Genomic DNA, 25,602 nt, shown 5'->3' on the forward strand with positions numbered 1-25,602 from the left:
TACGGATGCTGCGCATTATTTAACAAGAATTAGAATGCACAAAGATTGTCTTCTAATTCACGTGCATGCACGCAAACATATAATCACTCAAGCAACCGTAAATTATTGAAGTCTATTTAAACAGTCTACTGTTTAAACACAGTTCAGGATCTGCTGTTGTGTAGACAGCGTACTACGCAGCATAAACTAACATTATTTTTATACAAGGGGAAGCTAAAGGTGGGGGAAAACAAAGGACAAATCAACTTCCATTGCTCTGCTCTACTGTCTATGAATAAAACAGTGCAAAGTAACCTTGCACCGCTTAATTAATTTCCAGGTGTTGAATGTGAGGGTGATTACATTAATACCAATGTAAGTTAATGCATAAAACCATCCGCAGATAATAGCCACAGTCGACAGGGGATCAGATCACCAGGAACTCTTTGAGGAACATTAGAAGCCACTCAAAAAAGGCACAATCAGTAAAAATATGCCTCCTTGGTAACATCTAGTGGCAGTCATAGTAAACTACACCAACATCAGCTGTGTGTCTCATGCGCAATTCTACAGTACATTGGATTTGACTCACAAATTTAAAGTTCGGCCCTGTTATGTAACTGATGCAGAGATCAGACCAGATGCTGCAGGAACACTGTTAATGACATCATTAGGATACACTCGCACTGCAAATCTTTGTGCTCAATTTGGAGCTATTGCTCAGTTCTTTTTTTTGTTTGAATGTGCATATTATCTTTTAATTGTGGCCAGTGTCAGATTTCAGTGTGAACTGGTTCACGGTGAAAAAGACAATAACAAAGATGTCACAGACAGCACGCGGTCATAAAGTAAACATCGGAGGCTGCTCAGTCGCCGTTTATGTTTTCATTCGTAAGTTGATGCGCAGTGGAAGCCAGCAAATTTGTGACTAGATGATAATGAGGACGAGGATGAGGAGATAGAGAGACCATTTTTTCATTATGGCTTTTAGAATTCAGACAGCCGACAAATATCAATCTAGAGTGACTTAAAAGTCACATGAAATATAACTTTTCAGACTGAGGTCGCAGTGAGAAACGTCTGACCTGTATCTGGTTTAGGATCACATATGACAGTGGTCCAAATCAGAATCCATGTGATTTGTGCCCACTCTTATGGAAAAAAACAAATCTGTGTCACATATCTGATTATTTACCAGGTTTATTTGCAGCCTTATTAACAATGTTCCATATATCTACCCAACATTTCAAACTGGGCCTAAATGCCTCTAATGACACTGGTGATGTAATCACAGACCTCTCAGCTAAGTGATGGCCAGGTTTTTCCTGAAGCGGATCTCTTACTTGTAAGAAATACAAGTAGAGTAATTACACTACACTGAGTTTTTTTTCTACCTGTATAGAAGCAGCAGTTGAGGTAACAGAGGAGGGACTGTCACTGTTCACAGAACCTCCACTGATAAATTATGAGGATTTCAGCAGCTTCCGTAATCTGCGACCCTCAGTCACTCTGTTCTGGTTCTATCAGGCAATTGGTCAGTCCTCATTATTCTATTAAATGGACTGAGAAGTGTCAGAGGCTTTACAGCCACTAGCTATATCCTGTGATCACTCCTCTGCTTTGTCTGTCTTTGCAGTCTGTCCAGGGATTGATCGCAGAAACAAGAAGGACAGATTTAAAGGATGCAGGAAGTACCATTCTATTGGGACATGAAGGTACGATTCAAAAGGGAGACACCAAATATCATTCAAATTAAATGATGTCCTAAAATGACCATACTGTTATCGCATTGCTTCCTAAGCATCAACTGTGTCATAAAAAGCATCATTATTAAATGCCGCACCCTTGAGGCAGACGTATGCATTATACTACCACACCAAGCAAGCTAAAGCCACATAATAGGCCAACCAAACGTGCACCTATCTATGTAATCTTTAACAATAATCTACAAGTTTTCACTTGATTTAAATTCTCATTTGCCACTCTATATCTTCTACTGACCGATTGTAATTCCACCATAGTCATTTCATTAAAGATTTACATTTTGTGGTCTGAAACTCGAGTGCAAACAGTTTTATGAGACGTGATATCTTTTATCTAATTTCATTTAAGAGAACAGGCAAAGCGGGCAAACAGCAGCACATACAGCAATTCAGAAAATCTCTGTTTCATAGTGCATATATTACATGCATGTCTAATAGAGACCTGTATGATACAGTAAACTGGGTTGAACCTTGCTTGTTACCAATCTAAGATAATGTATGCTTCTGTTCTGAATCAATATGTGACGTAAATACAATTTAAATGCATACAATGTAAATGAGAGATTATATGTTGGCGTTGCTCGTGCCTTGAATTTGTCTTGTAAAGTTCGACACACCTCGAAGTGTCCCAGCTCTCATGTAAATACAGTACGTATTGAGACATGAATGTTTTTACTGAGTAGAACGTTTGTTTTTTTAGACTGAGGGTGTAGCCAGTAACATGTTTGTGGAAGCTCCCAGTCCCAAGCAAATGAATTAGGTGGAGAGATGGTGACAATTTTGACAAGTCTTCTCAGTGAAGGACTTTCAATAATATGAGCCCCATTTTATACAAATATTTTTTGTGAGCCCGAATGTGTGTGACATTAGTCTGTTACGGTAATTTACTGTATGTCACAAGGACGTAGTGTAGAAATGACAAAACTGCAGCTTTCTAAAAGCTTTCAAATATGACTTTCAAACTTGACAAATTCTTCAAAAAGTATTTAGCAATTCAATATTAAACGATGAAGTCAACACAACATGAATTATTGTATTCTTCAACTAAGGGCACTAATAACCCTGACCACAGTAATTCCATGAGGAGTAGCACTTTAGCACTCACCGTGTGAGACTTTTAAACATTTCACTTTCAGTCCTTAGACAATGAAAATGGCAAGCTAGAACTAGAAGCAGCAATGATCCATTCAAGGTGTAGACATTCATGTTGAAATATGTCACCTTTTGCATTCATTGAACTAGAATTTATAAATCCTAACTACATACAAATGATTTTCCAGCTCTCCCTTCTACTTTAACAGGATTTCTCCTTGTTCCCCTCATCTGTCTGTCCCTCTGGCTTGTCCAAATCCTCAGAGACCGAAGGTACATCTTTCTGTTGAAATAAATCATTATAAATCAGGATTAGCGTTGTTGAAATTGATATCCAGTACAAACCAACTGCTTGAGATGATGTGTTGTCGGAGACTCACCACAGATCTGTCTTTTCCACAAGAGCCTGTCAGCCATCTTATGTACTCTTCTCGCACCTGGAGCATACAAATCAACAATTCAATGCAATAGGACTGCAAAGCAAGCCATTGCAAACCATTGCACGCAAAGCAATGCTACATCATCTACATAAAACACCAGATCCACGGTATCAAAGATTGTAGGTCGAACATCAGTATCATCTCATCTGTCTCAGATCAATTAAATGACGCCTTATCAGAAGGCAAGATGAAGAATGATCAATCAAAAGACTACCTCCTTGTTCAGCAGGCAGTGGACAATGAAGAGGAAGGTGCCCTGCTGGGAGTTAAGAATTATGAAGAGGACCTGGAAGAAAAGGTTTGTCTGGTACAGGCCCAGAATCCAGGTACAGCCCAGTATGACAAACTGGGCCAGGATCTTGAACACAATCAACCTGTAAACAATGAGAATGAACTGTCAGAATTTAATTTAATAGACATAAAAAGAAATAGACATGCAATATTCATACCTGGTGTCTTTGGATTGAGAAACATCACTTTTCATGTTGGCCAAGGTTGGTCTCAAACTCCATAAAGTAGCACAGAACAATATCCAATTAAGCTTAAAAGGGGGGAAAACACAGAGGCTGATAGAGTAGTCGAAAGGAGATATAACACAAACCTGTGAAAATAAGCAACCTACAACTTTCTCGAACAATTTACATGACTATGCGCCAAGCAGCACTTGTGTTTTTTGCCTGGAATCACGCCTGTAAAAGAGGAATTCACAAGTTTTCCACGACACACATTTATCAAGGCCTACCACCGCGTAACTTGTTCTTGTCAGTTTTTCGGCTCATCACTATGCAGGCAAAATTCACCATGGTGTGCATAAAGTTAAAACTATTCAAACCAACTCTTTTATCACGTCCCTGGTTAGTGCTGCGTTGCGTGCTATCTCACAATGCTTTGAGAGCCAAATCACTCACTTTGTATAGAAAATGAAAATGGGGCAGATTTGTCATTAGATTGCACCACACACACAGTTGGTCTTAGACTTAAATCCATCAGGGCATACAGAGAGCTTTTCACTTAAACTTCAACAAACCCAACAACAATACTTTATTAATCTTAAAAGGTGCTAAATACATGCGGCTAATGGTGCTTCCAGTGCAAACAATAGCAATAGTGCTAACAGAGCTAAAAGTGTTGAGTTAAGGGGGAACTGGACGGTGGGCGTTATGCTTCTGTGATGAAGCTGTCCCGCTATCAGCTGTAACCATCGTATGAGCGCAGTGCAGAGCAGCGTCCTTGAGCTAGCTAGCGGGGCATGCTCACATGCACTAAAAATGCACTAAAAGCCTGCATGCCCGGCACATCTATCTCAACAGAGAATGGAGAAGCTCAGATTACAACACAGAGGAAGAGCAACTTCATTCTCTACTCAGTTTTACTAATACTGCATCAAATCTTCACATTGTGAATAGTTGTTTACTGCTATATTAATGCTCTAAATATAGAATTTAGCAACTTTAAGCTAGTTTTTCAGTTGGCTAAAAAGTTGGTCCAGACAAGGTTGATGTCAGAGACCACACCAGGCTGAGCTGATTGACTTTCCGCTGAACAGATGGGATGCAACTGCTAATAGGATATTTACTCACTCCAAGGATAACAATCACAGGGCCGGTTAAAGCCCAGTTGAAACTACGCTGTCTAGAGAGCCAGCACCTGCAAAAGGGAATCAAACAATCCTTTCAACCAAGATGCAGACATACAGGAGAATATGATTGTTTGTCTTACTGTTTGTCTTACTCACACCTCTGCTTCAGTAGCACCATATCCATCAGAATATACCAGTGCAGAAATACCTACAATCACAAATGGAACTCCGTAGCCAATCAGGTAGAGAAGTGGCCTTGGGAGGCCATCTCTCTGGATGACCTGCACCTTAGAGAGTCTCCGGACCAACAGGTGGAGCTGGAGAGCCTCCAGCAGCATCCACACAAAACTTGCTATGACTACGAAGTGGAGGAGACCCGCCATGACGGTGCAGGCCAGCTGTGGACACACAAGATATAGCTTGAAAACAAAGAAATGCTCCTGGAAATAGCCACAGCGAAGAATGGTTCAGTTGGTTCACATTTAATACACGTGGGAGAGACCCCATGAGGGTCTTGCTGTACCTCTTGTTCAACATATTCGTCATTCCACAGCAGCAGCAGATGGGAGAAGAAGAGGCTGAGGCAGAGGTGAAGCCGGGCTGTGTTGTTGATCTTGGGGTTCCAGCTACACAGCAGGAAGGTGAAGATGGCCAAAGCGAGGAAGAATAGTCCGACAATCACGCACATTCGGTTTAGCCACTCTAGGAAAGGATCCTCTGGTGGAGGCTGAGAAGACAGACCACACGCACACAGAGACACACATAGATTCTGATTAACCCTATCTTTGTTGCTGACCTAAGCAACACACTTTTACCACACACATGAATCTGATATACCTCCCCAATCTGCATGATTAGCGCAAAGGTAGAAAGGTGGGAGCAGCTGCACACCGTGTAGTTTTCATTGGAGTACGCAACCCAACAGCCCTCTACCGACCAACGCATGGTCTCTCCCTCATTTGCTCCCTCTCCTTTGTTCTTGCTTTCGTCTTCCCAGTACACACAAGTCACTATTCCAGATTCAGGTATTTTCTGAGAAAACCAAGAGAAACAGAGATTGCATTCAAAGTGAGTTTCTTTTTGTCTGAATGGAGAGGTGTTAGATCTTAGGTGATGCTGCACCTTATGCTGGATGGTGAAGTTGACAGGCTCGGTGAGGTTGGTGTTGTTTATGGACGGTAAGATCGCAGTAAAAACATCCGAGTACATCTCTGTCTGGTTCTCTGTTTTAAAGTATTGATGACTAAGAAGGCTCTCCATCCCATTCAGTGTCATAAAGGCAGCTGCTGCAGAACCTAAGAATGTCCACATGATACAAGAAATGAAGAAACAACTATAAATGTTTTTGTCATCATGCTCGTTGTAATCTACTCTGTCTCACCGTTGTTGGCGCTGGCTAGAGCCTCCAGGTTAATTTCCATGGTCTGTCCTTTGGCAGAAAGGGGGGCCTTGTTGTCATGATGACTCCCTGGGCCAATAGCTTGTAGGCTTAAATCTTGCACATGGATGAGAATTATTTGAGCTACAATTGATAAGCGCTGAGAATTCATGTGAAGCCCATTTAAACTAAAGGGACCCACTCTTACCCACTGTTGAAGTCTGCACTGATTTTCTGGTTTGGTTCGGAGACATCATCGAAGAAACTAGACGGTCTGAGATGCCCAGGATCACACTGCCGGTCTCCCCATCTCCTTCACTACTCAACCCAACTGACTTTGCAAGTGGTCCAACACCTGACACTTCCTGCAAGAATTTGAGTATTTGTAATGAATGAATAAATAAAAGGCAAACAGAAATACGAACATAAAATACCCTATAGAGCTCTATTTTTGTTGGATGTTAGGTACCATGCATGCAGACAAGCCGTTTGTCACCGTCTGCAAAGACACCAAGAAAGACAAAGGGAAAAGAGTTAGATAGAATGTAATTGTGAGTGTCCTCAGACATTATATCAGCTCTTCAGACAGTCAGGACGTGTGTGGTCTGTTTGCACACAAAGAGTGTTCTTTACATACCGCTTCTGGTAAGATGACCCCTGGGTTGTTCTTAAGATGTTCATCCATATTGCCAAGGAAAGCTCTTTCTTTTGTCTGACCCTGCAGTAAAAGTGTCAGTTGAGTATTTGTTTACTATACTATGCACATTATAGATTCTTCATTCATAAATGCTCAATGTTGAAATGAGAGAATGCCATCTGGTCTTACCTCTGGAGGTTCTATTGCATCTAGAATATCTTGAAGACCTGTCAGTAATTTAGAAAATATTGTACATGAACTTCTCTACATTTTCACAAATCTTCATTATTATATAAAAATGTAACTTTGCTCACTTTCACAATATGTGACCCCCATCTCCCAAAAGAGTCCAGTTGAAGGGAAGAATCCATCAGGACAAGAGCAATAGAAGGTCCCCGGTACGTTAGTGCACACAGTTAGTTTACCACATAAACCAGGTGTCTCACTGCACTCATCTATATCTGTAAAGAGAGAGAGAACACACTGTTGAACACATACTACTAAAATATATGGTAGCAAAATCTCACTAATCGTAGACATCTTCGCTCACCTGGACATGGGTTAGCAGTGCTGGCTATCACACCTGGGTTGTTCAGCCGAAAACCAGGGAAGCAGGTGCAGGTGTAAGATCCGATTGAGTTAGTGCAGTTGGCATCAGGACCACAGATGGTGGCATATTTGTCACACTCGTCAACATCTGCCAAATACATGATACACAAACCACATAGCTTTGTGTGTGACTCTTCACTTCTGTTAGAACTTACAATTGAGTTGCAGTTTTCCATCTGCTCCTAGTTGCTGAAAAACATCTTGAATCTGAAAAACATCAATCTAAAGTAAATACCAATACAGATGTTGGTCTCGCTGGGCTCCTGGTCCGGTTCAGTCGGTGCGTAGCCCAGCTCACATTTACAGGCGTAAGCTCCCGGTGTGTTGGTGCAAACAGATTCAGGGACACAGACGGTGGAGTTGAAACACTCATCAATATCTGAGGAAGGAACACTCAACACAGTTGGTATGAAATTGTGAAGATGCTAAAACAAATGGGGAAAGAGGGAGTTTACTCCAAAATAAATGTGAAGTAGAGGTTTAACAAAAATACATAACCCAATTAATGTTAGTTTTAATATGAATTAATGGTCAGTATGAACCATGTTTTTATTCCAGAGTAAGGTGGCTTATTAGGTGATGGTGAGGAGTGGAAATCAGGTGAGTTTTGTTCTTCAATGAGAGCTACTGTAGATGCATTGTGACACTAAATGCTGTTGAGGTGGGCATCTCAGTAACGCCTTACATTAGTTCACATTATCTTGCTTTGTTGAAGGTATTCATATTTTGACATTTAGAACTGCATCTGTTAATAGTTTAGAGGACATGAGAAAAAGTCTTGTTAACCCGGTGATGTGGAACATTTCTGAAAACAGACCTTGGCAAACTGGAGTTGCGTCGGGCACAAGTTGGTAGCCTTCATGGCATTCACACACATAACTTCCTATGTTGTTTTGACAGGTCCCATCATCGCCACAGACATTGTCAAGACACTCGTCAATATCTATAAAGGAAAAAAGAAAGTTGTTTATCTTTATCTAATAATGTCATCGCAGCTCAAGTTTGACGGCGAGACATTTTGTAAACGGTACCTGCGCATTTGTTGGAAGTTCCAGGTGGTGATGCTGGATCTGCAGCTTTGTATCCATCCAGACAGGTACAGATGTATGATCCAATAGTGTTGCTACATTTGGCGTTGGGACCACAAATTCCTGCAGTCCTCTGGCACTCATCTATGTCTGCCAAGAGACGTTACAGACAAGAGTTTAAAGAAGTGCTATACTAAAGCACACAATGCCTCCTAACGTACTTCCTGCATGAGAGTTGCTGTCTTGCAATAAAGATTTGTAGCAATGGCCTTTATCACTGGATAGACTGCTACGCAGTCTATTTCTTATTTTATGAAAAAAAAAAAAAAAAAAAAAAAAAAAAAAAAAAAACTTACCAACACAACCGTATGAATCTTGGGTGGGTAGGTGTTTTGGGGGGATTTCATACCCAGAAACACAGGCACAGCCTCCTTTAGCTAAACACTCAGCAAGTGGTCCACAGGAGTCTGGGTTACACGTATGATGGTCTAAACAGAGATGAAATACAATGATTATAATACAATCATATAAAAAAAAAAAAAAACAGTGAGTTGTGCAATCCCCCACCTGCTACCTTATTATGGTATGTGGTACAGTCAAAGTAAATTAATGACAGACTCATTTTTTGACTGTGAAGCTGTGAAGGTGTTTAACGTTGTTGTTGCTGTGATGACCCCTGATTTTCCGTGTCACTGCGATGTTTTCCAGATACCTTGTAGCAGGGGATCTATCTAACATATTTGGTTCAATTTGGGTTGATTTAATTAAATTCAATTAAATATATATTTAGGGCTTTGTCAACCAATCAAGGAGAAGCTCTGATTTCGACACACACAGAGGAAGAGGGACATCATTCCCATATATTGCACCTCTAACATTTGATCTTTATGTGTCTCCCTTTTGGTGTGGCCACAAGCCAGGTCAAAAGAGTGTTCAAAACAGATCAGGTGAAATGAACACAAAAGAGTGTTGCAGAAATGAGTCCTAAAACCTGGAAAAGGTTTGCACGTCAGGTTCCTTCGTCTCCAAGTCAAAAGGTCTTTTTGAATGAGTTTATTTAGATGCCTGAAATAACGTCTGTACTTTACGCAAGCTTTAGAGATGTTAAAGTTTTGTTCTACGATATATAATATACATTTAAAAGTAAATACCCCTCTCGAGAATTTTGAAGATTTTGTGTCTTACAAAAAGGCAATTGCTAATTTGTTATTCTGTCAATGTAGAGCAACGGCTGCTGCACCCAGGTTGTCCTGTGGTCGCAGTAACTGGACAGCAGCAGTCTGAATGAGTCACTTGAAGTTCCGTGACAACGAATTGCAGTCTTGCTGTGTCATTTTGGATAAGACTAGCAGCACCTTCCCTTCCAGAAATAGGATGAGGTGGACAGCATTGCCAGGGCCGTAACTATTGTTGCAGCTTCATTTGAATGAGATGATTTTAAGAACTCAATGCCACTATTGCTGAGTTTGAGGAGTCATGTCACAATCACACTCTCACACCATCATCACATGCATCAAACTCTTTAACAAACTCTTCTGTGCCTTTGTGGACTTCAGTGTTTGGAGTTTACAACATATCTGTGTTTTCAGGTTTTAAGTTTCTTAACTTTTTTTCTTGGTTTTGACTGTGACATAATGATTGTATTATATTTGAACACAGTTTTATGCAAACCTTTTGTCACCACGACTGCAACAGTATTCTTTTTAGATACTTCAACTTCTTTTGGAATTTAACACATTGAAATTTTGGACTACATGCTCTGTATCAAATTGTCATTATTGATATAGCCTCATCTAAAACCTGTCAAAGATTTGTCTTTCACTTTAAACCATTAGTTTCCACTCAGTCATAGTCTCTGTAATTTACACACAAAAAAAAACAAACATTGGAGTACATCAATTTGAAGCAACTCACAGGTCAAGTAACCCATAAAGACATATGGGTGTGTTGATGGTTTGTACACGTAGAATCCTCCAGGACACAGAGCAACGCTCACCGAAATAGTTTTGCGGTGACAGTTAACAACATGACCATATGCAGTCCCTGTTGTGGGAGTCACAGACTCGGTGGTTGGCAATGCAAATGGAACAAACATCATATACCGTGTTCCACCACGATTATTTGATAGACATCCTGTAACAACTCTGTCTCCACCAATGCCTGTGAAGCGCCACCAGTTGTTAACAAGATGTGCATCATCTTTAGGAAAGCCAGGGAAAGAAGTCGATTTAAAGTTCAAGTTGCGCCATGGTTCTGTTATGTTGGTGTATCCGTCACAAGAACCTGCAAGGAACACGGAAACATTGGCAATTTAGACAAATTAATGGTTATTTGACCCATCATTAGAAGCTCTTTTTTTGTTGTCTGCGAGTAAGTGAATATCATCCGTACCAGGAGGAAAATCACATGTGACATGGACGACAAGGGAGCCTAACAAAAAGGGAAAGAATGGAGAGTTAAGGAGAAGTGCCTTGAAAGGATTTTGCTAAACTTTGTATAATCTATATACAGTACATATTAAATAACAAACAATGGATGCTGTGCATCTCAAAGGCATGAATCTGAATTACTATTACTTGATTGTTTTTATTGCAGTTCGCTTAATATCTCACAACTTTGATCAAAAAGGATTCACATTGTGTCCAAATAACCTCATCTTCAATTCAAAAATTAGCAGCATGATTGCATTATGAATAAATTCATAGGGGCTAGTCAAATACGTACCTCAAGTAGTAATAAGTGGAGATTTTCACACATTTATACAAAAACAGGAATTCACTTACCGAGGAGAAGTATCGAGGCACAGTACTTCATCATGGCACGTTCTGTCACTATGGTCAAATTTGCACAATACCCAAAAAGTGTTCTTAAACGGTTTGAATTAAATGCAAAACATATGCAAATTTGCTGAAGCCTGATGTTGAAGTTCTCTTCAAAATAAAAAAAATCGCACTTTGATAAAATGAGCAAAGTGATTAGTGCTTGTGTTGTTGAGTCTATCCAAATTGGTCTTTTATACTAAAGAGTTTGAGCATTGACCACCTGGCCTCCATTCATGGCCTGTCACCTAAACACGAGTTTCTGCACAACTTTACAGTGTTTGATTTAAATACCATTTGAAAGACATATCGTCCTCGTAATGTAAATATTTAAAAGCAGCCTTTGAGATGTTTCCTCCCATTATGACGACATCAGGGATGACTCTCTGAAAGGAACAATGTTCTGACCTTGACTATCATTAATACCCATAATGCCATTATTGTAAGTTGGAAATTGAATCTAGGTTATCTGTACTGACCCATCCATCCATCACAGACAACTTTTACTTTTCATTAACGTGTTTTAGTCATATTGTAATAAATGCAACACTTGCCTGTGATGTCATTTTTTTAAGTACATATAAAAGCATCATGCTCATTCCATAAAATGTAATTACAACTTTATGTATAGATAAGAAATAGAAGAAAAAAAAGGATGACAACTCACAAGTCACATATCCCGTTCTGCAGTGTGTGACTCAATGGTTTATCTACGTAGAATCCTCCAAGACAGAGGGCCACGCTCACTTTTAATTGCGGTCACAGACTCAGCAGTTGGGTGAGCAAATTAAATAAAAACAGTACGCAGTGTGCCTCCAAGATTGGTTGATACACAGTCAGCAACAACTCTGTCTCCACCGATGCCTGTGAAGCACCACTAGTGGTTAACGAGATCTACATCATCTTTATGGAAGTCAAGGAAAGAAATGTTATGTTATGTTGGTATATCCATCACAATAACCTACATCGAGGCAAACAGTTTCAATAATGAAGGATGTATGGTTGTTTCAATTATAGAGAAGTTTTTATTCTCAAGTGAACATCTTTAGTACCAGGAGGAGAATAACTTGTTACAAGGATGACAAGTGAACCTGAAACCAAAACATGATCGAAAGTAATGGAAAATAAGAAGCAGTGTCCAGAAAAAGCTTATATTTTGTCAAGTCATTATGCAGGTTACATTTTTAATTCCCTCAAAAAAACAACTAAATAACGACTTCATTTTTATAAATGTTTCTCCAAAGATTTGAAATAGTTTTAAGGGACACATCCAAAGTAATTTGTTGGGAATCAGTATTAAGAATAACTAAGTAGAAATAGCTCTTCTCACTGATGGTCTTGTTTGCTTATGTAGGTCATATAGAGGCTTCAGTATTGAATTGAGAATGTTTCCTAACCAGTTCAAAGTTCCTTGCAATAACTTTAAAGCATGAATCACAATCTGTTATTTACTGATCCTAATGATTTGCCTAAAAAAACATCTCTTTTAAAACAAAACTCTGATCAAAAACACTTCTGAATGATGTTTCTTCAACTGCAATTTGAAACTGAAAAGTAATGTGACTTTTTGAAATGGATATTGAATACATTTAATCGGGTTAGTCTAATAAACTACCTTCACTTGATATATTTGAAATATATGAAAAAATGAAATCACTGAGCCAGGAATGACGAGTGACGAGGCACAGCAGTTCATCGATCTGATAAGTTCTGACTACACGACATCTACATCGCAGATTTGCACAGCACTCAAAGAATACTTTTCCTTCAAGTGCTCATGCAAAGATATAAAATGCAAATCCACTTTAAGGGAAGAGATGCTGTCACCATGCACCTCTCTTCCTATTACAACACTGCAATTGAGGTAGCTGTTGCTCCGTCAAGCTGTCAGAGCTATGGAGCCCACACTGTCACTAACTGCACTCACTGAATGAATAAATACCATCGCTGGGCAAACAAAAAAGCCATTTCAGAGAAAAGCAGACAGAAGGGTGTAAAATATGTAAAACAGGTTAAAAAGATAAAGATAGAAGCTAAAGCCTACAGATCTCAGTGTAAAGGGAAACCGACACATCATCTGGCGTGTTGTTCCTTGTGAAATTAAGGACACCTTTCCTGTAAATCCAGGGAGGTCTTTATTCACTGTTCTGGCTGTTCTCATCCAGTGTTCGTTGCTATAAATATGAAAAATAATGTGCCGTGTTTTGTCCAAGTAATCATGAAAGGATTATAAAGCCCACACAGTAAGGAGGGGCGGTGGATGGGTCCAATAAACACTGAGCTTTCAGCCAGGAGACCGCATTTGATTCTCCATATGAAAAGTTAAGTTAATGTAACTTCAGTAACGTCACTTCCGTAGTTATTTTAACCCAAACAATGATCTTTTCCTAAACCTTCCTAAAGTAGTTTTGTCCCATAAACCTAAATAAGTTGGTTCCTGCGAGTACAGAAGTTTATTTTTGAAAAGACTGTAAGCGTGTGACACTTGTGGCTGGCTGTTGTGTTGGAAATCGCACAAAAAATGAGAAGTAACATTCCGTAAGATGTCATATGAACTACATTACAATAATTAAAAAGCAAAAGCAACATGTGTAGACATTCAGTGTACCTTCAGCACATAACGTAGCATAGACATGCTAACGCTACTTAATGTTGTGCTAATGTACGGTGCCAATTGTCTCCACAGGTTTTTACGTAGAATCTCCTTCCAACCTCTGAGTAACGAGTATCACTAATTCACAACGTTTAACCACGACTAGCTCAAAATCCACAAAACCGGCCTGTAAATGCAAAAAAATGGATTGTATGAGAGTCTATGGGGCACAGCCAGTTTGTTGTCAGACTATGGTCGGAGATGGCCAAAGCTAGCTATCATTTGCCAGTCTGTGTTCAAGGGTGGGACTTAGCAAAGGGTCAATTTCATCAAATGTGCCAATAATTTACATTAAAGTATGATATAATATTACAAATCCATACTACTAAATAAATCTTATTTTTGACAAGCATATGAGCTTCCTGTTGTCTAGTATAAGCTCTACTAGTATTTATTATTTACTAGTATTTCATGTGTTAACGCTCTCAACAGCCATCACTCACCCAGGGTTAATGAGAAGGTAGAGCAGTTCCTCATCAACAGGTTCCACTTAAAATGTGAGGTACAGCAATCTGATGTGATGGCCCCACCTGCTGCCACACGGCTGATTTTACTGTTGGTAACCTCCCTGCACACACCTTAGTTTCTTTATAGTTTTCACTTAATAGTTAATTTTCTCCTCATAAAGTTTGTGCACATGGCACAAACATCAGCAAACAGATAAATCATGACACATAGCTTTAGTATATATTTGTACTGAACGCGTTTCACTTTAGTTTGTCTTTAGATAAATTTACCTTAAGCCGTTCAAATTTCCTATTTCTTTGAGTTACCAGTGAGGAAGATGTTGCTGCTGGTTGTTGCTGCTGGAGGTACCTTCACAGACTGGAGTAAAACATGTCAACCTAAAGCAAAGCCCTTAAATCAGGAAGTGGCCATTTTTTGAATGTACCAAAAGACATCACATCATGGGGGGATCGGGATTTCTGTTTATGTCTTTAGTGGACATTAGTTTGTTGTTGCTTTTGTTTTGGTTAATTGCTTGAATATCTTCACTGATAGACTTGTCCTGTGTTGTTGTCTGCGTCATCTGTAATTTAGTTGGTAATGTTTGTCTTTGTATTACACCTTTATTTAAAAAATGGTCTGATCAGCCATTTTAACCCCTTAAGTCTTTGTTAGGTCGGTTTAGCCCATTCTTTTTTTATTCAGTGTTAGTTAGTATTTCATAGAGTTAAGTTCAGTCTAGTGAACTTTTATCGGCCCAGAACTTTGTTACATATTTTAGTAAATTGTTTGCCTCATTTTTGGTTAAATATAATCCTCCTTTAGAAAATTCACCTGTCACGCCACATGTTTCCACACCTCTAATCTAATCTAATAGCTGAGGCACATGGTACCCACCTATCCTGTATGGGACGATATGAGGTGTGAAAGCACTGGATACACGTCAGTAAACAACTGAGGAAACTCAGAGACAACAACAGTTTATTATGGAGTCAAAACAATAAAACCCGCAATAGTAAAAGCACTTAATATTTACAGATGAGTTAACAAAATACTTTGTATATGTCATGCATGAGTCATCTATGGACTAATTCATAGGAGAGACACAGAGCTTACGTTTGTGAAAATGCTCTGTCTTGAAACTTTTGGACTTCCCACTAGATCATGGTGTATTTATATGAACATGGAACTACCCACTTGTGCTCGGCAGAGTTAACAAAAGCAACTTTCCTTTACTCTGATGTAAACAAAAGTGTGTTGGTTCCATGGGTAACAGATGAAACAGAAGTGGTCAGAAAGGATGGATCCAATATGTTGCTATGGCCATGTCACAAACATGAAAATAATTCCAATAATGATTATATAATTGCAATAATGACTACATCATTTATTTCAGGTATTGTGAAACTTTTGTTGTTGTCTCCAAGTGAACATCCTACATATCAGATAATCACACGATAAATAATAGTAGATACAGATGAGCTAGACATACACACACACATATACACTGTATGACTTGTCATCCCCAACCAAAACAACAACGACAACAAATGAACAAACAATATAATGATAATATGTAATGACTAATGGTTCAAAGTGGATACGGCTTGCATGTGTCCTCCCTGTCGTACGTCTCTCTTTTGTGATATTCAGTCCATCACCATTAGCCTGTCTGATCTTCAGCCATGTCCTCGGAGACTGATGGTGCATCTTTCTGTAGAAATACATTTTACACATTTAATTCTTTTCATTAAAATAAGAGGCATGCAACATTACACAAATTCTAATTCCTGCAAGACATTTGAAAGAAAGCTGTTCTACAGATCAGTGAAAAACAAGACTTTTTGAATAGAGCCTTGTTTCAGACATAGGTTCACATATGCAGGCACACCTAGGATGTTGTGCTAAAATGAAAACGAACATTTTACTATTAATAAAGTTGTTGCATTGTTGTTTTAGTTATTAAAACTCACCACTGATCCTCCTTCTTTGCGCTTATTGAAAGAACAGGTCAGCCATTTCACGTATTCCTCTCTGACCTAGAAAATACAAAGAAATACAACTCCTTTAGTTCATCATTGCTAGTAGAAGTCCTCTGTGGATTGAAAACATATCAGAAAGAGTCATCCCCCGCATAAAGAGTCTACCTCCTTGTTGAGCAGACAGTGGACGATGAAGAGGAAGGTGCCCTGTTGGGAGTTAAGAATTATGAAGAGGACCTGGAAGAAAAGGTTTGTCTGGTACAGGCCCAGAATCCAGGTACAGCCCAGTATGACAAACTGGGCCAGGATCTTGAACACAATCAACCTGTAAACAATGAGAATTTAATGAGTTTAAACGTAGATGACGACTGAGTACAGTATTTTTAACACTTTGTGTTAACACTTCCCCTATCAGTTTGCAAAATATATATAACTAAATGTATATAGGTTTAATATCAAAGTATGTACCTTCATAAGACTATAAAAACTCAGATTTTTCATTTCAATGCAAAGATAATCTTGAGCACCCATACCTGGTGTCTTTGGATTGAGAAACATCACTTTTCATGCTGGCCAGTGTGGGTCTCAGACTCCATAGAGTAGCACAGAACAATATCCAATTAAGCTTGAAAGAAAAAAAAATAGAGACACAGAAGCTGAGCTGATATAGACCAGCATATTGCCAAGAAAGAAAAAAAAACAGACGTCTATTCACAGCTGGTAAAGACTACTTCCTGGCCTACCACTGCTTAACGTTTTCATTGTTAGTTGTTCTTGGCAAATGCAGCGTCCAGGCACGCTTTGACAGCCAAATCACTCACACCCTTTATAATTAGGGTTCTTCTTGCATCACCTTGTGTTGGCCTTTGAGTGCATGTTGGCTAGTTTTTCAGATGGTCCATGGCAAGTTAAAGCTAGAGACCACACCAGGCTAAGCTGATTGAATTTCCGCTGAACAGATGGGATGCAACTGCTAATATGCAATATACTCACTCCAAGGATAACAATCACAGGGCCGGTTAAAGCCCAGTTGAAACTACGCTGTCTAGAGAGCCAGCACCTGCAAAAGGGAATCAAACAATCCTTTCAACCAAGATGCAGACATACAGGAGAATATGATTGTTTGTCTTACCGTTTGTCTTACTCACACCTCTGCTTCAGTAGCACCATATCCATCAGAATATACCAGTGCAGAAATACCTACAATCACAAATGGAACTCCGTAGCCAATCAGGTAGAGAAGTGGCCTTGGGAGGCCATCTCTCTGGATGACCTGCACCTTAGAGAGTCTCCGGACCAACAGGTGGAGCTGGAGAGCCTCCAGCAGCATCCACACAAAACTTGCTATGACTACGAAGTGGAGGAGACCCGCCATGACGGTGCAGGCCAGCTGTGGACACACAAGATATAGCTTGAAAACAAAGAAATGCTCCTGGAAATAGCCACAGCGAAGAATGGTTCAGTTGGTTCACATTTAATACACGTGGGAGAGACCCCATGAGGGTCTTGCTGTACCTCTTGTTCAACATATTCGTCATTCCACAGCAGCAGCAGATGGGAGAAGAAGAGGCTGAGGCAGAGGTGAAGACGGGCTGTGTTGTTGATCTTGGGGTTCCAGCTACACAGCAGGAAGGTGAAGATGGCCAAAGCGAGGAAGAATAGTCCGACAATCACGCACATTCGGTTTAGCCACTCTAGGAAAGGATCCTCTGGTGGAGGCTGAGAAGACATGACAACACAGGCAAACACATGTTAACACTGTTATCAAACTGGCTACATGTGTGGGAGCCCGTATTAGCAAATGCACATTCACACACACACACACACATACACACACACACCCACATCTATAATACCTCCCCTATCTGCATGATGAGGGCAAACGTGGACAGATGGGAGCAGCTGCACACCGTGTAGTTTTCATTGGTGTATGCAACCCAACAGCCCTCTACCGACCAACGCATGGTCTTGGTCTTTTTGCCTCCTGTTTCACTTCCTTCTCCCTCCTCTGCCTTGTCCTCCCAGTACACGCAGGTCACCAAACCAGATTCAGGTACTGTCTGATGAAAGAATTTAAGATATGCTGGACGATAGCAAGCCTTATATTTTCTCAAAAGGTAGATGGATAGAAAAAAATTGGGCAGCACCTTCTTATGTTGGATGGTAAAGTTGACAGGCTCAGTGAGGTTGGTGTTGTTCATTGCCGGTAAGATTGCAGTGATGACGTCCGAGTACATCTCCGTCCTGTTCTCTGTTTTGAAGTATTGATGACTAAGAAGACTCTCCATCCCATTTAATGTCATGAAGGCAGCTGCAGCAGAACCTGGAAATGTCCAGGTGATCAACAGGGTTGATAATTCAAATAATTAACATTAATGCATGTCATTTTCCACCATATTGTGTTTTCAGTTCATGAATATATACTTCTCTTTTTCAGTTTCTCTACTTTTTGAAAGTCATCTTTCAAATTAATCTGGTTGTCTGGTTATCTGGCTGTAATTTGCCATCATCTTTTTCATTATGAGCTTTTTTTTCTCACCGTTGTTATTTTTGGCCAGACCTTCCAGGTTGATCTGCATGGTGTTTCCTTTGGCTGAGATCAAAGAGCTCTCTGCATTGTTGCTTCCAGGCCCGATAGTTTCAAGACTTAAATCTAACACACAGATCAGTCTTTAGATTTTGATTATCCACACAGTACACATACAGTAAATGTTTACAGTGAACTAAGATGAACATTTCTTACCCACTGTGGAAGTCCTCACAGCTCTCTTGGTTTGGTTCTGACCTGGCTGCACTATAGCAGACACTAAACGGTCTGAGATGCCCAGGATCACACTGCCGGTCTCCCCGTCTCCTTCGCTACTCACCTTGTTTGACCTGGAACGTGGTCCAACACCTGACACTTCCTGCAAGAATTAGAATATTTCAATAACTGAGCTGCCTGATGATGCCAACCCACAGTAGGATTAAAGCATCATCAAGTTACAGTGACACGGGTTATTTATGGAATAACAAGTACCATAGATGCTGAGAAGCTGTTTGTCACAGTCTGCAGATAAAGCATACAAAAGAGAAAGAGGGAAAGAATTATGTAAATGCAGTTGCAGTGTCATCCTGACATAATGTGCATTACACTTCAGAGCATCCAACCATGCGAAATGGCAGAGTTTAAAAAAATGTTGCATTCATAATCAATGATTTTAGGACTAATAACAAAACTGTATCCGTCCATTATTGCAGTGAGTGATCTATCATGGAAATACGTTTTTAAAGGTAAATTGGAGAGGATCACCACTCCTTGTTTGCTACTCACTGCTTCTGGTAAGACAATGCCCTCATTGTCTTTCAGTTGTTGGTCCATGTTGCCAAGAAAAGCTCTCTCTTTTGTCTGACCCTGTAGCAAATACACAAACATAGCCTCATCTTTAATGTGATAAGCTGGAATGATAATATATTTTTGACATGACATACTGGAACATTGTCACCTCTTCCTACTCACATTACAAATAACCGATTGTATTGAGGCATGTGTAATTTAGATTAGATTAAGACACCTATGTGTTGCTACAGTTTTTAAAATCATTCATTCTTTGACGGTGCCACATTGCTGGTGATATTTACCTCTGGAGGTTTTATCTCATCTAAAATGTCCTGAAGACCTGTTGAGTCAGTGCAGATGAAAAATTGAGCACATCAGGATACGGTAGTGTACTTTATATGCTGTAAGCAATTGCATCCTAAACTCACTTTGACAATATGTGACCCCCATCTCCCAAAAGAGTCCAGTTGAAGGGTAGAATCCGTCAGGACAAGAGCAATAGAAGGTCCCCGGTACGTTAGTGCACACAGTTAGTTTACCACATAAACCAGGTGTCTCACTGCACTCATCTATATCTGTAAAGAGAGAGAGAACACACTGTTAAACACATACAACTAAAGTATATGGTAGCAAAATCACACTAATAGTGAACATGTGCACTCACCTGTACATGGGTTAGCAATGCTGGCTATCACACCTGGGTTGTTCAGCCGAAAACCAGGGAAGCAGGTGCAGGTGTAAGATCCAATTGAGTTAGTGCAGTTGGCATCAGGACCACAGATGGTGGCATATTTGTCACACTCGTCAACATCTGCCAAATACATGATACACAAACCACATAGCTTTGTGTGTGACTCTTCACTTCTGTTAGAACTTACAATTGAGTTGCAGTTTTCCATCTGCTCCTAGTTGCTGAAAAACATCTTGAATCTGAAAAACATCAATCTAAAGTAAATACCAATACAGATGTTGGTCTCGCTGGGCTCCTGGTCCGGTTCAGTCGGTGCATAGCCCAGCTCACATTTACAGGCGTAAGCTCCTGGTGTGTTGGTGCAAACAGATTCAGGTCCACAGACGGTGGAGTTGAAACACTCATCAATATCTGAGGAAGGAACACTCAACACAGTTGGTATGAAATTGTGAAGATACTAAAATGAATGGGGAAAGAGGGAGTTTACTCCAAAATAAATGTGCTGAAGTAAGGGCTTAACAAAAATACATAACCCAATTAATGTTAGTTTTAATATGAATTAATGGTCAGTATGAACCATGTTTTTCTTCCAGAGTAAGGTGGCTTATTAGGTGATGGTGAGGAGTGGAAATCAGGTGAGTTTTGTTCTTCAATGAGAGCTACTGTAGATGCATTGTGACACTAAATGCTGTTGAGGTGGGCATCTCAGTAACGCCTTACATTAGTTCACATTATCTTGCTTTGTTGAAGGTATTCATATTTTGACATTTAGAACTGCATCTGTTAATAGTTTAGAGGACATGAGAAAAAGTCTTGTTAACCCGGTGATGTGGAACATTTCTGAAAACAGACCTTGGCAAACTGGAGTTGCGTCGGGCACAAGTTGGTAGCCTTCATGGCATTCACACACATAACTTCCTATGTTGTTTTGACAGGTCCCATCATCGCCACAGACATTGTCAAGACACTCGTCAATATCTATAAAGGAAAAAAGAAAGTTGTTTATCTTTATCTAATAATGTCATCGCAGCTCAAGTTTGACGGCGAGACATTTTGTAAACGGTACCTGCGCATTTGTTGGAAGTTCCAGGTGGTGATGCTGGATCTGCAACTTTGTATCCATCCAGACAGGTACAGATGTATGATCCAATAGTGTTGCTACATTTGGCGTTGGGACCACAAATTCCTGCAGTCCTCTGGCACTCATCTATGTCTGCCAAGAGATGTTACAGACAGGAGTTTAAGGTGCAAAGTACGGTACATGTCCACAAAATGAAATGAATGAAACATCTTAATGGTGTGATGAATGAAATGAATGGGGGGGGTATAGATACATCCCACTGTGATTTACTGCAGTTCAGATGAAATAAATGTACGTACCAACACAACCGTATGAATCTGGTGTGGGTAGGTGTTTTGGGGGGATTTCATACCCAGAAACACAGACACAGCCTCCAGCACCTGAACACTGAGCAAGGGGTCCACAGGAGTCTGGATTACACACAGAATGGTCTAAACAGAGACAAAACACACACACACACACACACACACACACTGATTTAAACAGACAAACAATATTCTTGGTGAAAGATAGAAGTATCTCTTTAACTGCAGTTAGCAGCACATCATTTAGTGAGACATGAACTGAAATATACACTAAAGTACAACGGATGTCAGAGAGTAATAACCCCTTACAGGTTGGATAACCCGCATTGCCATGTGGGTGACTTGATGGTTTGTAGATGTAGAATCCTTCAGGACAGAGGACCACGGACATTGTAAGACCAAAGGTATTGCACGATCCAGTCCAACCATATGCAGTCCCTGTTGTCGGAGTTTTCGATTCGGTTGTTGGATGACTGAAGGACAAATAGATGGGGTACGCGGTACCACCTCGATGGCCTCCATGGCAGCTTGTCAAAAGCCTGTCTCCACCAAACCCTGTGAAGCGCCACCACTGCGAAACAAGAGCTCCATCATCTTTTGGATAGCCAGGAAAGGAGGTTGATACAAATAAGTAGTGGCGCCATGTGTCAGTTATGTTCTTGTATCCATCACAAGAACCTGTGTGGAACAGAAAATTGTGCATATGTCAATAATGATGAAGATATTTCACCAAGAACCAGAATCTGTATCTGATGTTTACAAGTGAAAATCATTCTTACCAGGAGGAAAAACACAATGGCCAACAATGAAGAAGGAACCTATAGAGACAAAGAAGAGTTATTGTTGTTATGCGTTCTAAAAAAGTCTAAACATCATGTATATAATCTTTAAATGTGTGTGAGATTTATATGCAAGCCTGTTCTAGAAATGATCTCAATGTTGAGCTGGTGCGGATGATATTGATGACAAGACGTATTTATAAGACTAAATTATAACAGCATTTGTTACAACAACATACTGCCAAAAAATGTACAGTATTCTTTAGTAAACTCAATTTTATTTTCATATTATTGCTGCATTCGGTTAAAAATTAAAAAGCACATGTTTACTCATCGTCTGTCACTCTGGCGGCAGATCTGAATCCAGATACAGGTATTAAAACAATTGTGCAGCCTCAGCAGGGTTATTCTAAGTGAACAGTAGTTTCATTTATCGTAGCAATTAATTGTCACACATCATCAACTGTAAGAAACATGAATTAACTCACCCAGGAGCAACGAAAAGGCACAGCAGTTCATCATGACAGGTCGGACTCCACAAAGCATCAATCACCACTGTTTCAGCCACGTATACGTACATTTTGCTGATTTGCACAGCATCCAAAAACTGTTTTCACAAGGTTTGGCACCAATGCAAAAACCAATGCAAAATTATTTAGGTGTGACAAAGCTTCAGTGTAACACAGCTCAAGACGTGAGGAGGGAGCAGAGGTCTGAAAGGCATACTGCAATACATTAACATGTATAAAAGTCCCCATCTGTAGTAAGTAGTAAGAGGGTCACGCCAAACAGTTTTCTTAAAAACCACAAACCAAGCCAGAAATCTAGGTGTAGTTATGGATTCAGACCTCAACCTGAACAGCCACATCAAGACAATCACAAAACCAGCCTGAAGAATATATCAAGGATTAGAGGACTTATGTCTCAACAGGACCTGGAAAAACGTGTCCATGCATGTATCTTCAGTAGACTGGACTACTGTAACGGTGTGTTCACAGGTCTCTGTAAAAAGTCAATCAGAAAGCTGCAGCTGATTCAGAACACTGCAGCTCGAGTCCTCACTAAGACCAAGAAAGTGGATCACATCACTCCAGTTCTGAGGTCTTTGCACTGGCTTCCTGTCCAACAAAGAGTTGACTTTAAAATCCGGCTGTTGGTTTATAAAGCACTGAATGGTTTAGGGCCAAAATACATCTCTGATCTGCTGCTACCTCATGAACCATCCTGACCCCTGAGGTGGTCTGGGACCGGTCTACTTTCTGTTCCCAGAGTCAGAACTGAACATGTAGAAGCAGCGTTCAGTTCTTCTGCTCCACATATCTGGAACAAAGTCCCAGAAAGCTGCAGGTCTGCAGAGACCCTCAGCTCCTTTAAATCCAGACTGAAGACTTTTCTGTTTGCTGCTGCCTTTGATTGAACCACATTCAAGGATATTAATCAATTTCTGCATTTTACTACTGTATTTTATTTCTTAAACTGCAACTATTATTCTATTTATTAGCTTATTTGTGTTTTAATGACTGTTTTTAATGTTTCAATGAATGTTTTTAATTGTTTTTAAATCTCCTTTTCTTTTGCATTATGTTTTGATGCTTTTAATGGTTTTATGTGAAGCACTTTGAATTGCCTTGTTGTTGAAATGTGCTATACAAATAAACTTGCCTTGCCTTGCAATAAAAAGTATTAAGAACATGTTCTAGTTTGTGATGTGTGTTTTAATTATTATGTGTTACTGTGGTTGTGTTATGTTGGCCTAGCTTCATGATCATTAACAGGAGGCTTACTTGTTCAGATCAACTGGTAAATTCTGTTAGAGAGTAATGTTGTTGGATAAAGTAGACATGCTTAAGACTATATAATCATGAACATGTATAAATTCATAGTTTCCAGAGTGAAACACCTCAGACGAGAGAGTGCGTGTTTCCCCTGTCATGTCAATTTGTCTTGTAAAACTGTAACATGGTTGTGCAGCTAGGCTGTATGTAAATAACTAACAAATCCCTGCAAATACAAACAGAGGAAAACACACTGATCCTTTTTGTTTTAAGGCAGCAGCTATGTACTGTGTGAACATCTTCCAAACCTGGTCTTGTTAACTGAAATTTAAAACTCAGTGAAAATACTGCATTGAAATCAAGGCTGATACCAAAAGAAGGAATGAGATTAAATTAATTATTTCTTGACAACATTATTAAGAAAAGATCACTGGTGTCTATCATCATGCAATTGTGTTAGTTCTATTCATAATGGACTGATTAATTAAGTAAAATTATATCACACCCACCGGATATTACCAAATATCAAGAGGGAAATCTGACAGAATAATAATAATAAAAGAAACACGACTATCTCTTTCGATTGTTTAATCTTTTGTATGCATGTATTTGTCCTTTCCTTGATGCTAGTTGGATTTGACCTGTGTACTTAGACTCATGAGTGTCCATTGCCCCCCAGTGGTCACACTGGAGAACTGCAGTACTACAGTCAAATTAATGTCAAGCGTTTACATCAGATATGATCGATATTGATTGAAATACATAAAATGTAATATTACTGTTATAAACACAACATCAGTACTGGTAATAACTGTTGATAAGGAGTTGTTTTAATGACAATGGTGGGGCCTGGGGACCAGCTAGAGATGTTTATATTTAAATCAAGGCATACATGATTAATAAAGATATTGTTCATGATTATTAATAATTTTAGAGATATCAATACGTTTTTTCATGTTTAAAACTAACTTCCATAAACGTCAGTATGCAACTAATACTTGTAACGCATACACAACATACTCAAGTACGAAACACAGTTTACCCAAACTTCGGGTGTATACTTTCAAAATAAAGTCACGACTGAGGAATTCAGAATCGAAATACAATTCATAATTATAAAATGGTTTAGTTATATATATATTTACTCTATAATATTAACTGTGATATTTTCCATGTGTCACAGTAAAGCCCCCACGAGCTCAACAAAGAACGGAGGACGGAGCGGGCTAACTGACTAGGAACCATT

The 25,602-nt window shown here is 39.6% G+C and overlaps 1 protein-coding gene across 1 annotated transcript; it reads right to left on the reverse strand.

Moving 5' to 3' along the window:
• Positions 1–1,390: 1,390 nt before the first annotated feature.
• LOC137878703 (fibrillin-1-like) lies at positions 1,391–22,324 on the reverse strand. The gene is made up of 41 exons (XM_068719084.1): positions 22,307–22,324; positions 21,850–21,907; positions 21,483–21,629; positions 21,269–21,394; positions 20,684–20,827; positions 20,390–20,536; positions 20,154–20,300; positions 20,028–20,065; positions 19,720–19,800; positions 19,426–19,455; positions 19,150–19,312; positions 18,946–19,059; positions 18,554–18,729; positions 18,263–18,466; positions 17,922–18,125; positions 17,555–17,796; positions 17,400–17,466; positions 16,940–17,031; positions 16,572–16,731; positions 16,398–16,463; positions 16,093–16,138; positions 8,862–9,038; positions 8,509–8,655; positions 8,295–8,420; positions 7,713–7,856; positions 7,419–7,565; positions 7,183–7,329; positions 7,058–7,095; positions 6,869–6,949; positions 6,701–6,730; positions 6,440–6,596; positions 6,235–6,348; positions 5,976–6,148; positions 5,691–5,885; positions 5,377–5,580; positions 5,010–5,251; positions 4,855–4,921; positions 3,724–3,815; positions 3,489–3,648; positions 3,215–3,271; positions 1,391–3,117 (listed from the first exon to the last, which is right to left on the reverse strand). The coding sequence occupies exons 1-41, from the start codon at positions 22,322–22,324 to the stop codon at positions 3,037–3,039; spliced, it is 5,049 nt and encodes a 1,682-aa protein (XP_068575185.1). The 3' UTR covers positions 1,391–3,036.
• Between the last annotated feature and the right edge of the window lie 3,278 nt (positions 22,325–25,602).

This window comes from Cebidichthys violaceus, unplaced genomic scaffold, assembly GCF_023349555.1.
Source record: "Cebidichthys violaceus isolate CVI_PGR_0920_01 unplaced genomic scaffold, fCebVio1.0.p SCAF_23, whole genome shotgun sequence".
Taxonomy (NCBI): Eukaryota; Metazoa; Chordata; class Actinopteri; order Perciformes; family Stichaeidae; genus Cebidichthys; species Cebidichthys violaceus.